At 38.5% G+C, this 12,918-nt stretch overlaps 1 protein-coding gene across 3 annotated transcripts in view; it reads right to left on the bottom strand.

Annotated features, from left to right (window-relative positions):
• The window catches only part of sti (sticky), an 80,775-nt gene that overhangs the window by 48,564 nt on the left and 19,293 nt on the right, over positions 1-12,918 (bottom strand). For all 3 annotated transcript variants that reach the window (XR_011394555.1, XM_070104081.1, XM_070104083.1), the window contains exons 11-17: positions 11,833-11,979; positions 10,594-10,734; positions 10,198-10,329; positions 7,926-8,252; positions 7,312-7,404; positions 5,718-5,895; positions 1,102-1,316 (exon numbers count right to left, since the gene is read on the bottom strand). Coding sequence is in view for 2 of the 3 variants with exons in the window: in XM_070104081.1 (XP_069960182.1) it covers positions 1,102-1,316; positions 5,718-5,895; positions 7,312-7,404; positions 7,926-8,252; positions 10,198-10,329; positions 10,594-10,734; positions 11,833-11,979 (1,233 nt within the window). In the remaining variant the exon portion in view is untranslated. The remainder of the gene's footprint in view (positions 1-1,101; positions 1,317-5,717; positions 5,896-7,311; positions 7,405-7,925; positions 8,253-10,197; positions 10,330-10,593; positions 10,735-11,832; positions 11,980-12,918) is intronic.

The raw sequence follows: 12,918 nt of genomic DNA, 5'->3' as shown, positions 1-12,918 counted from the left end.
CGTATCCTTATGCCTCTCTCTCTGCAAAGACAGTGACAGTGTGAATGATGGTAAAAGTTTTTTTTTTTTTTGTGTTGAAAGAGAGAAGAAATAAAATCTTTTGTACAGAGCAAAATTATGCTTCTATTACCATATTAACTATAAACCAAATCATACCTTAATCATTTTAATACTGTTTAAATCATTTTTTTATTATAAAATTCAGCGATCCCAATCAGTAAACATTCATCTTATCCTCATTTCACATTACAGTGGACCCCCGCATAACGATTACCTCCGAATGCGACCAATTATGTAAGTGTATTTATGTAAGTGCGTTTGTACGTGTATGTTTGGGGGTCTGAAATGGACTAATCTACTTCACAATATTCCTTATGGGAATAAATTCGGTCAGTACTGGCACCTGAACATACTTCTGGAGTGAAAAAATATCGTTAACCGGGGGTCCACTGTATTTTCTTAAATATCACTGTCTTAATTTCTGACTGTCCTCCGTTTACACAAAATAAAATTGATATTTTAAGCCAGGTTAGATGAACTACTTACACATATTAAACCACAAATGAGCAAATTAAATAAAAATGCAAGACACCCATCAGTGGGATGTCTTGGTAAAAATACACAATGTTAAAACTTCAGATTTTTTCAGACATAAAGCGAGGCTGGGTAGCATTATAGCTCTGATGCTTTGTTTCCTTTCAGAATAGTCCATCCTTAACAAAATGCTAAATTTAACATTAATGTTTCAGTAGTGCTAACATATTAATTATACAATATTAACATGTTTGATAAATTCGACACTTGTGCACCATTTGGGTATCTTTATTGCGGAAATGTTTCGCCAGTCAGTGGTTTCTTCAGTCCATTGCAGAGAAAGGTGGAAGATGAAGAGGAGTTTGAAGTAATCAATCTCTCAGCCTGGAGTCAATGTTCAGTCCATCATGAATGATGGAGTGAATACATTGACTAATTACCTCAAACTCTTCATCTTACACTTTTCTCCATACTGGACTGAAGAAGCCACTGGCTGGTAAAACACTTCCAGAATAAAGATACCCAAATGGTGCACCACAAGTGTCTCATTTACTTATACATACTTACTTCTCTTAATTCATCTGAGAGTTTCTTCACGCTTTCTTTATCCTGGGAGTGAGCATTACGAGTAGATTCTAACTGGGTTTCTAGCAACTCAACTTTCGCCACATACATTTCTTCACAAGCCTGACTGGACGACTTCTTGTTCTCTAAATTTCGGACAGTTTCATCGAGCCTAGAGAGAAGCATCTCCAACTCGGCAATCTTAGACTTGTGTTCTCCTGTTAAGGAATTATAGCATGAAGTACAGATTTCAGAATACTCATAATTTTACATTCACAAAAAAATTCTTAAACCTGCAGGGTGCCAATATCAGGAAAAAGTTCCAAGGGATGTCCTCAGACAGCCACAAGATTAAGTGTACAGAGGTGATGTGTACTACTGGAGTAATGAGTAAATAACACTGTTAAAAATTTACATTACACTATGATCCTCTTAAAGTGTATGGTAGTTATTGGTTTAGAAAGACACTTAAGCAAACACTATGACATATTTATTAGAAAACGTTTCAGTCCTGGGACCTTGATCACTTCTAACATACAGAGGTAGAAAGACATTATATATATATAGGCGGAGAGTGAGATGTGAGTGACGCACGTGACCTGAGGAATGTCATGTTGGGATGAGGACGGGTAGACGATGAAATCCTGTGACTCCTGTGTTGTTGGGTTGGTGGTGCTTAAGTATCATGTATGCCAATGTTTTTGAAATTCTGTAGTTTCCAGTGTTGCGTTCTATAGTGTCGGTGACGGCGATTAGTGAGGCTTCTAGGCACCATCGGCGTCTGAGGTCTGGTTCTGTGAGAACGAGTTGTGCCTCATTCCAGTTCATCAAATGCCCTGTGGAGTCTCTGTGGAGGACACAGGCGTACCTTACATCATCTCTGTTAGAGGCATTTCGATGCTCATTCAGGCAGACTGCAAGATCTCTGCCTGTCTCGCCTACATATTTATTGGGACAGAATCCACAGGGGATAGTGTAGACGCCTGCTGTGGAAGTTAGAGGTGTGGGGTTCCGTTTTGTAGTGAGGTCTTTGATAGATGATGTGTTTATGGTGGGAACGTTGATGTTACTCATAGCAAGTGCCCGGCGTGTATTCGTGGCAACCTCACCACATGGGAGTACTATGAACTGCTTAGGGGGCTGTTCCATGGGCGGTTTGTTGAGGATAGCTTGTGCCTTGAGTCTGCAATCTCGGATGAAGAAAGATGGGAACTGAAGACGTGTAAAGGCTTGTGTTATGTAAGTGCATTCTTCTTCTAGAAAACAAGGGCTGGAGATGCGAAGAGCTCTCAAGAAGAAGCCAATGAGGACTCCTCTCTTAGTGCGGGTGTCTTGGTGTGAATAAAAGTGTATAAGATCGTCCTTGTTGGTAGGTTTTCTATACACTTTGAAGAGAAGTTTGTCACTGTCGGGAGATATGCACAGGAGAACGTCGAGGAAAGAAAGTTTGCCATCGTTTTCGAGTTCAAGTGTAAACTTCATTGATGGTTCAACTGCATTGATCTTGTTGAGAAGGGCCTGGATATTAAGATGTCTCGCATAGAAAACCAATACATGTATATCATCAACGTATCTTAGCCAGGTAACGGTGTTGGGAATGAGGGTGCTGAATTTCTCTGTCTCTAGGTTTTCCATGAAGAGGTTGGCAAGCACAGCACTGAGCGGGCTGCCCATTGCCATCCCAAAACACTGTTTGTAACAGTTGTCCTGATACTTGAAGAAGTTGAAATTAACACAAAGTTCCACTAGATTGATGAAATCTAGAAGAGGTAAAGGGAGGTCGTGGTTTTCAGTAAGCCTCTGTCTCAGAATGTGGATTGTAGCGTCAGTAGGAACATTGGTAAAGAGGGCTGTGACATTGAAGGAAGCCATGCTTTTGTTTTTAACATTCAGGTTGGAAATTCGGGAGAGAAGGTCACCCGAGTGTTTGAGGTGGGCTTGACTGATGGTGCCCAGAAGCACTGAAAGGTATTTGGTTTTCTATCCGAGACGTCTTAATATCCAGGCCCTTCTCAACAAGATCAATGCAGTTGAACCATCAATAAAGTTTACACTTGAACTCGAAAACGATGGCAAACTTACTTTCCTCGACATTCTCCTGTGCAGATCTCCTGACAGTGACAAACTTCTCTTCAAATTGTATAGAAAACCTACCAACAAAGACGATGCTATACACTTTTATTCACACCAAGACACCCGCACTACGAGAGGAGTCCTCATTGGCTTCTTCTTGAGAGCTCTTCGCATCTCCAGCCCTTGTTTTCTAGAAGAAGAATGCACTTACATAACACAAGCCTTTACACGTCTTCAGTTCCCATCTTTCTTCATCCGAGATTGCAGACTCAAGGCACAAGCTATCCTCAACAAATCGCCCATGGAACAGCCCCCTAAGCAGTTCGTAGCACTCCCATGTGGTGAGGTTGCCACGAATACTCGCCGGGCACTTGCTATGAGTAACATCAACGTTTCCACCATAAACACATCATCTATCAAAGACCTCACTACGAAACGCAGCCCCACCTCTAACTTCTACAGCAGGCGTCTACACTATCCCCTGTGGATTCTGTCCCAAGAAATATGTAGGCAAGACAGGCAGAGATCTTGCAGTCCGCCTGAATGAGCATCAAAATGCCTCTAACAGAGACGATGTAAGGTACGCCTGTGTCCTCCACAGAGACTCCACGGGGCATTTGATGAACTGGAATGAGGCACAACTCATTCCCACAGAACCAGACCTCAGACGCCAACGGTGCCTAGAAGCCTCACTAATCGCCATCACCGACACTATAGAACGCAACACTGGAAACTACAAAATTTCAAAAACATTGGCATACATGATACTTAAGCACCACCAACCCAACAACACAGGAGTCACATGATTTCATCGTCTACCCGTCCTCATCCCAACATGACATTCCTCAGGTCACGTGCGTCACTCACATCTCACTCTCCGCCTATATATATATAATGTCTTTCTACCTCTGTATGTTAGAAGTGATCAAGGTCCCAGGACTGAAACGTTTCCTAATAAATATGTCATAGTGTTTGCTTAAGTGTCTTTCTAAACCAATTTGTCGGTATTTATTACCAAGGTTTATACCATGGTAGTTATTATTGAAAGAATTAAGAATAAGACAGAGCAGAATCTAGAATGAACAAGGAGGCTTTAGGAAGGGTAGGGGGTGTGTAGACCAAGTGTTTACAGTGAAACATGGGTGAATAGTATTTGGACAAGGGTAAAGAGGTTTTTGTTCCATTTATGAATTTGAAAAAGGTGCATGATGGGGGAGGGGAAATGTGGAAGATGCTGCAAATTTATGAAACAGGAAGTAGATTACTGAAAGCAGTGAAGAGCTTTTACGAGGATAGTGAGGCTCAGGTTAGTGTTTGTAGGAGAGAGGAAGATTATTTCCCAGTAAAAGTAGGCCTTAGACAGGGAAGTGTGATGTCACCATGGATGTTCAATATATTTATAGATGGGGTTGTAAGAAAAGCAATGCTTGGGTATTGGCAAGAGATATGAGATTAAAAGGTGAATGTACCAAAGAATAAGGCGATAATAACAAAAAATTAGGTAATGAAAGACTGGATGGATGTCACACTGGAGGGAGAGTGTGGAGGAAGTGAATGTATTCAGATATCTGTGAGTGGACTTGTCAGCAGACGGGTTTATGAAGGATGAGGTTAACCATAGAAACGAAGGTAAAAAGGTGAGAGATGTACTGAGTAATCTGTGAAGATAAAAAACATTACCAATGAAGGCAAGAAGGGAATGTATAAGAGTATAGTGATACCAACACTCTTATATGAGTGTGAAGCATGGGTTGTACATCCTGTAGCGAGGAGGAGGCTGAAGGCAGTGGAGATATAGTGTCTAAGGGCAATGTGTGGTGCAAATATTATGCAGAGAATCCATAGTATTGAGGAGGTGGTATGGCATTACTAAAAGTATATTCATAAGGCTGAAGAGGGGTTGTTGAGGTGGTTTGGTCATTTAGAGAGGATGGAGCAAAATAGGATGACTTGGAAAGTGTATAAATCTGTAGTGGAGGGAAGGAGGGGTAGGGGTCATCCTAGGAAAGGATGGAGGGACGGGGTAAAAGAGGTTGTGTGTGCAAGGATCTTGGACATGCAGCAGGCATGTGTGAGCATGTTAGATAGGAGTGAAAGGAGATGAATGGATTTTGGGCCCTGACGAGCTGTTGGAGTGCAAGCAGGGTAATATTTTGTGAAGGGATTCAGGGAAATCGGTTAACCAGACTTGAGTCCTGGAGGTGGGAAGTAAAATGCCTACACTTTGAAGAAGGGGGTTGGGATGTTGGTTGTTTGGAATGACATCTAAACTCTTATATCTGGGAAACTCTGCAAAGACAGTGATTATGTGTGAATTATGGCGAGAATGTTGAATGATGGTGAAAGTGTGTCTTTCTTTTTTTGGATTACTCTGCCTCAGTGGGAAACAGTTGATGTGCTGAGGGAGAGATTTTAACATACTGCCTTTTCATAATTCAGGCAGGGCAACCCAAAGAAGGAAAACACATTCACCATCACTCATCCATTTGTCTTTCCAGACACATACAGATATTGCTACTCATTACAAAAACAAAGAATGAACTTACCTTCTCTGACTGTAACCTGCAGTAGTTGACTCTTGAGATTAACTCTGTCTGATGCTACATTCTTCAGCTCCTGCTCAAGTTCCTTGATTTTTGTTTCTTGTTCCTCCTCTTTTAGACTGTAAGTAGAGTTTATACTCTCTAAACTTGCCACTGATTCATTCAGTTGTCCTGTAATTTCCTATAGGAAACAGAAACATAACATCTCAGCAGAGGATTCAGATCGCCCAACATCAGTGGGAGATGTTAGGTGTGTTAAAAAAAAAAAAATGGAACTATGTATGTAAATACTAATAAGGTGGAATAAATGACAGGCAAAGTGGATACTTAAATTAACCACAAAATTTTCACCCACACAGTTAACTCTCACTATCTGGGCAAAAAAGTCGTTTTATTTTTTTTAACAAGTCGGCTGTCTCCCACCTGGGCAGAGTGACCCAAAAAGAAAGAAAATCCCCAAAACAAAAATACTTTCATCATCATTCAACACTTTCACCTCGCTCATACATAATCACTGGGCAAAATATTGTCATTATTAAAAGGCATCCACTGCATTTACTCCACTCACTAATTTACTCCACACTGATTATTCCCCTTTAAGTACATACAGTACAAGTTTTTTCTTTCCTCGAAAAATAAAATATTCATAGATATAAACAAACTTAAAATGGAAATCTCTCAGTTAATTTATTTCAAAGGGATACTGTGAATTAACAGGCAGGCAAGTGAAGGTTAAGAATGGTAAAAAATGTGAAGTGCTAAGTATCTAACACATAGTTCCCATTTTTGTGAACACTGATGTATGCATGGTATAAATCCCAACACTGTGCTTAAAAACAAACTCTCCAAGAGGGCAAATTTTTTTTCTTTCTAACCCTTAAACGGTCCAAACAGATCGACGTTCAAATCCGTAGCTACAAAAGTAGATCTACTTTTTTTTACATATTTTCAAATATAACAAAAAAAAAAAATGTAGATAAAAGTTTTTTTACATGTTTTCACATGTAAAACAAAAAAAAAAAATCTACATTTTTTTACATGCTTTCAGATGTTGAAAAAACGTATATACGTTTGGACCATTTAAGGGTTAACCGTACCAGTCATCTACCGAGGAAGGGCGACTCAAAAAACAAAACAAAAAAAAAAACTTATTAAGTTTTTCTTCTGTTTACATTTAATAATATATACAAAGGGGGTTACTAGTAAGCCCCTTGATCACGACATTTTAGTCGTCTCTTATGATATGCAAAGATGGCAAATATGTAGATATATTGTACTCTTCAGGCTATCTATAAAGAAGTTACATAGATCTATTTTGCTGCACTAATGGTTTATATATTTTTCCTTTTCAGGAAACCATGAATATATAAGAACTTGTGACAGTAGGAACACAGAGTCCAAGGGAAATAACAGTGCAAGAAAATTAATGAAATCTTCCAAGAAAATGTCACAAGCCTGGGTCTATATAGAAACTAATTTGCAATCAAGTTAATCAGTTCTGAAGAACAAGAACTGTTCTTGGTGAGTAGAGACAACTGTAGCTCAGTTTACTGTTGATTAGTTTAAAGTTGTCAGCACCAAATAAATGTTACAACACCTGTAGCTGGTTCCAGAGCCGAGTACATTCACTTCTCTCTCTGGCTAATTGCTCCTCAAGATTTTTGATACTCTTCTTTTTCTCAAGTCGGTCCTGAAAGTAGAAAAAAATTATCTATTAGCTATTGTAGCTTCATTGAATACACTTTTACATTCTTCCCAAGCACAATTAAATTTTTTTTATCTCACCAGCCATCAATCAACAAGGCAGGGTAACCCAAAATGGTCAACACATTCACCATCATTCATTCAACTGCTGTCTTGACAGAATTGTACCAACATCACAATTCTGATGGCTTTCTGACTGCAACATGCCCACCCTTCCTTCAGTGTACAGGTACTACCCTTCCCACCTTCAGGACTCAAGTCTGGCTTACCATGTCTTGGCAAGAGATGGTCACTGAGGTAAAATAAAATATACAACATTTATAAATGTATTTTTTAACACACTGGCCATCGCCCACCAAAGCAGGGTAACCCGAAAAAGAATCACTTTCACCATCATTCACTATCACTGTCTTGCCATAGGCACAGATACTACAGTTCAGATGCTCTTGCAAACTGCAAAATATCCCCACCCCTCCCCTATAATAAAATATATAAACAGTTACTTACCATTTCTTTATTAGTCTGTAGATGTTTCTGTGATTCTGTCAGTTTCTCTTCTACTGTACTGAACTTGGTCTGTAACTCCTGTAATTGTTCTTCCACAATTCTTCTCTCTTTTTCAACATGAGTCTTCTCCCCAAGCTCCTTCTCTAACCTGTGCATCTCCATTGTTACTTCCTCTAACCGAACACTAGTACTTGAATTCTTTTTCTTTTCAGTCTCCAGTTTTAACATTACCTCATCTAACATCATCTTGGCTTCTACAGCTGCCGAACAATCTCCAAGACACTCAAGCACAACTTTTTCTTTCTCTTTAGTAGATTCTTGCTTCTCCTATTTGGTGACAAATTAAAACAAACTATCAAAAAGATGTACAGAACCTTTTCAAACCAGAAACAGGAAATAATGCACAGACCTAAAGAAGCAAATGATGCTAAAAATTTTGTATTACAGCAATTTTGAGAGAAGAGCATGGAGGAAGTGAAGCAGATATAGAAAAATATAACTATATTAAGAGTAATTTATTAAAAATTCTAAATAGACCCACTAGACTTCTAAGAATTAAATACATTTAGTATTTAATCAATTAGAATTCCTCTTCAAGAACTGGGAAACATAATCACTGAAAGGCATTTAGTTGTTACCAACTAGCATATGTTCAACACAATTTGACAAATAGGATAACCAAAAGCAGCAAGAAACAATAGTCAAAATTAAGCAAAATAATTTTTTGAACACACTGGTTGCCTCCCACCAAGGCAGGGTGGCCTGAAAGAAAAGAAACAGTTTTTCTTCTTTTAACATTTAGCAATGTATACAGAAGGGGTTACTAGTCCCTTGCTCCTGGCATTTTAGTTGCCTCTTACAACACACAGCTTACAGAGAAGTGATTCTTCTCCACTTCCCCACAGAGAGAAAACACAAATACAAATATCATTAGAAATATGACAATGTCACAGACTCAATGTACACAAATTCTTTAATGAATTAGAATTTGTATGTATAGGTGGAAGCACACACTCAACTGAGCCACAGGGACATCATACAACACCTTTTCCATGCCTCAATAGTAAAGTGGAATGATCTGGCATATGGCGGAGTGGCAGCTGATTCAATACCAAGGTTCAAAGGTAAATATACGGTATCACAAACCATGGTAATAAAAACTGCATCAAACCACTCATTATGTATAAACAAAAAGAATAAAATATATTAAAATACAGCAAGAATACATGTGAAACAAAAACTTGTTTACACTGAGAAGCTGGAAAGTGTGGAGAGGACTGTCACAGTTCACTTGTACATGGAAAACAGTGGATGCATAGAAAATAGAAAGGATAAAAATAAAAGGGTAATGATAGAAAAAGGAGAAAAAATAAAAGGGTAATATGGAGAAAACAGAGCAGGCCACCAGGCATCATTATAGATCACAATATGTAAAAAAAAATATTAGTGAACATCAATAGGGAAGAGGTACCTAATATATTCTTACCATAGTGCTTGGCCACCTTGGTGAAAATAACTGGAGTTTAAAATTAGTACTTCCACAGGCAATCAAAACAAACCAGTCTAGCATTAAAAATAAAATTCATTAAGTAGGTACAGTATTAACCAATCACAGAGAAAATGAAAAAATTGTCTTTCCAGTAACGTGTTTCCCCAAGAAAAGTATTTTAAAAAGGACATTACAGTACTGCATATGGAAGAAACAACTTCTCCAATCATATGCAATGTAGCTCCACTTAGCTGTGGTGCCTGACAAATAGTGAGGCTACTGGAACAGGATCCATGAAGAGGTAAACTTACCAACTGAGACCTAAAATTATAATCTGACAAGCTAAACAATAAAAACTGGACTTCAAAACAATAGCACTGATCCTGTAACCCTTTTTATTTAAAAAAAAAAAAAACAGCCGTTTCCCTCCGAGGTAGGGCGACCAAAAAAAGAAACACTTTTACTATCACCCACTGTCTTGCCAGAGGAGCACCAATACTACAGATCAAAACTGCAAATATCCCTACCCCTTCTACAGAGTGCAAGCACTGTACTTCCCACCTCCAGGATTCAAATCCTGTAACTACAGATATGTAGACAAATGGTTCAGAGAACTGACAAGTTGATAAATTATAAACATGTGCAACACTTGGGTATCTTTACTGTGGAAACATTTTGCCACACAGTGGCAATGATGAAGACAATGTGTGGCAAAACATTCCACAGATACCCAAGTGTTGCACTTGTGTCTAATTTATCTACAAAGATAATATTAGTACTTACCTTTACTTGCAGCTGTTTCTTCAGCTTTGCATTCTCAGTTAGAGCAACTCTCAGAGCCTTGTCTTTCTCTAGGAGTGCTTTGCTAAGCTCCTGGTTCTGGGACTGTCGGTAGGCAATCTCTTCTTCATATACCTACAACAAATCAGTAAATTGTTAAAACTATCATAAGCCAAGGTAATCAGGTTTGGTCAAATGAGTGGAAACATAACTCCACTCCCTTAGATCAAAAGACTTTCATCAGCATCAAGACACCTCCCTTGAAAGGATTAATCTGGGTGTGAACAAGCTTGTACAGCAGTGCAGTGCATCAGAAATAGTTACTTCACTGGCATTACCAACTCATAACCATTCCTCTCCTCACACTACCTTCTCCTGTCCTCATACAAGAATACTCACAGTGATTCTACTCTCCAGAGCTTCAACTTTTTTTGATTCAGCCATTTTCCACTGGGTTTTCAAACTCCTTACTAAATCAATAGTTTGGCTTTCTGTTTGGGCCCGATCTGCCCTCTCCAGTGCTAAGTCTCTTCTGTAAGCCTAGAATAGGAGAAAAATGTTCACTTAAAAATCCCATGTTGAAAAGTTAACTTGTATTTTGAACATGATAATGATAAACAATACCATCAAGTTCACAATCAAGATATATCCAACAGTTACGTAGCTTTATTTTGAAATGTTTTGCCTATGCAGTAGGCCTCTTTAGTCAAATACAGAAGTGGCAGCAGAAGCAGCAGAGATGTAAAGACAATGTAATCATTCCATCACCCTCAGCCAAGCTGATGGACTGACAACCTCAAAACGTCTTCAAGGGTGATGGACTGATTACATTCTCTTTACATCTCTAATGTTTCTACTGTCACCTCTGTATATGACTGAAGAAGCCTACTGTGTAAAAGAAACATTTCTGAATAAAGATAACTAACTGTTGCACATGTGTCTTACTTAATGACTTACATTTATTTCTACATTCTCTATCCTTTTCTGCATAGATACAACAAATTTTCCTGGATTTTTTTTTTTCAAAAGCTTAAATTTATATTTTGTCACAATATGCACAAACTTGTACAATCTTTTATTGGACTGAGTCATTCAGCCATGCCTTGGTATGTATTAGCATATGTCAACATGTTAGAGTGCAGCGAGTGGGGTAAGTGGGTTTTTTGGCAAGGTAACATGTATGTAGAAATTCAGGAAAGCTATATCAATGACCTTAAATTCTGAAGGTGAGAGATATGTTGTGCATTAGAGGCTCATTTGAATTTGTGATGTCAATGCAATTCCAGAAAAATAGCAAGTGAATGAGTGTTGGTAAATGTTTCCGTCTTTTGGGTCACTCTGTCTTTATGAGAAATAGCGAATGAGTTAAAAATGTAGCATTTCTGTATTTTTAACACACCAGCTGTCTCTCACTAAGGCAGTGACCCAAAAAAAGAAATGAAAGTTGTTCGTTTTTACATTTAGTAATTTATACAGAAAGGGTTACTAGCCCCTTGCTCCTGGCACTGTAGCACCTCTTACGACATGCACAGCTAACGGAAGAAAAATTCACGTCCACTTCCCCATGGAGTTCTGCATTTATACTTCTAGCATTTTTACATCAAAAATGTATTGCAGTTACAGAAGAAAAATACTAACTTCAGCAACTTTCTTCTCCTTGACACTTTCTTCTTCCAAGCGCTGCCTCTCCTTGTCCAGGTATTCCACCCGACACTCTGCTTCCTTCAGCTTCATGTCTTTACCTTTTATCAGAAGGCCTACTTCACTCTCCTTCATACTTTCAAGCTAAAAATATAAAATACAATGTGAAGATATGTAATGAGAAAGTAAACATGATCATCAAATTTTTTTTTTTTTTAACATGCTGGCCTGTCTCCTACCAAGGTAGGGTGACACCCCCCTCCCCCCCAAAAAAAACACTTTCACTAACATTCACACTATCACTCTCCTGCCAGAGGGGTTCAGATACGACAGTTCAGATGCCCCTCCAAACAAAAAATATCCCATACCCCTCCTTTAGAGTGCAGGCACTGTAAGTATGCTTCATAAACTAAATTTAGAAAAATAAATAACTACTGCAAGTACTGAATTTCAAACCTTTTTACATATGAATACCTCAAACAATCGTGTCAAGAACAGACAAACACATCGTAAGCAACCATTATACTGTTCCACCCGAGTTTTAGCAACCTAAAGACAATCTCCCACTCAATTTTTATTTTGCTGCTCAGATGTCAGGTAATGTGGTCTACTATCTTGTACACACTGTCCATGCAAACAAAATGGGGAGTGCTAAACCAAAGGGTCATATTGCACCTTTGACATGGAAGGTAAACAGGCTTGATCCAAGGAAACAAAAACCTGGTTGCATAAAGTAGTCAAGTTGTATGAGAAAAGTAGGTATGAGCCAATACAAGCAGTAGAGTACATCAATGGAACAAAAAACGAAGAGAGAATAAAAAAGCACAATACAGCCTCTCCTCACTTAACAATGGAGTTCCATTCCTAAGATCACATTGGTAAACTAATTCGTTGTTAAGTGAGGAGCATACTATAATGGTAGCAGGTTTGTGTCAATCATCTCTGATATTGTTTTAATGTCACCTTTGCACTATTTACAACATTTTTAGTATACGTATTTTTAAATGTTTATATACAGTGGACCCCCGGTTAACGAACTTTTTTCATTCCAGTAGTATGTTCAGGTGCCAGTACTGACCGAAT

The sequence above is a fragment of the Cherax quadricarinatus genome, chromosome 89 (assembly GCF_038502225.1).
Source record: "Cherax quadricarinatus isolate ZL_2023a chromosome 89, ASM3850222v1, whole genome shotgun sequence".
Lineage (NCBI taxonomy): Eukaryota > Metazoa > Arthropoda > Malacostraca > Decapoda > Parastacidae > Cherax > Cherax quadricarinatus.
Note: the sequence above shows the minus strand (reverse complement) of the source record. Positions and strands in the feature narration are given on the sequence as shown.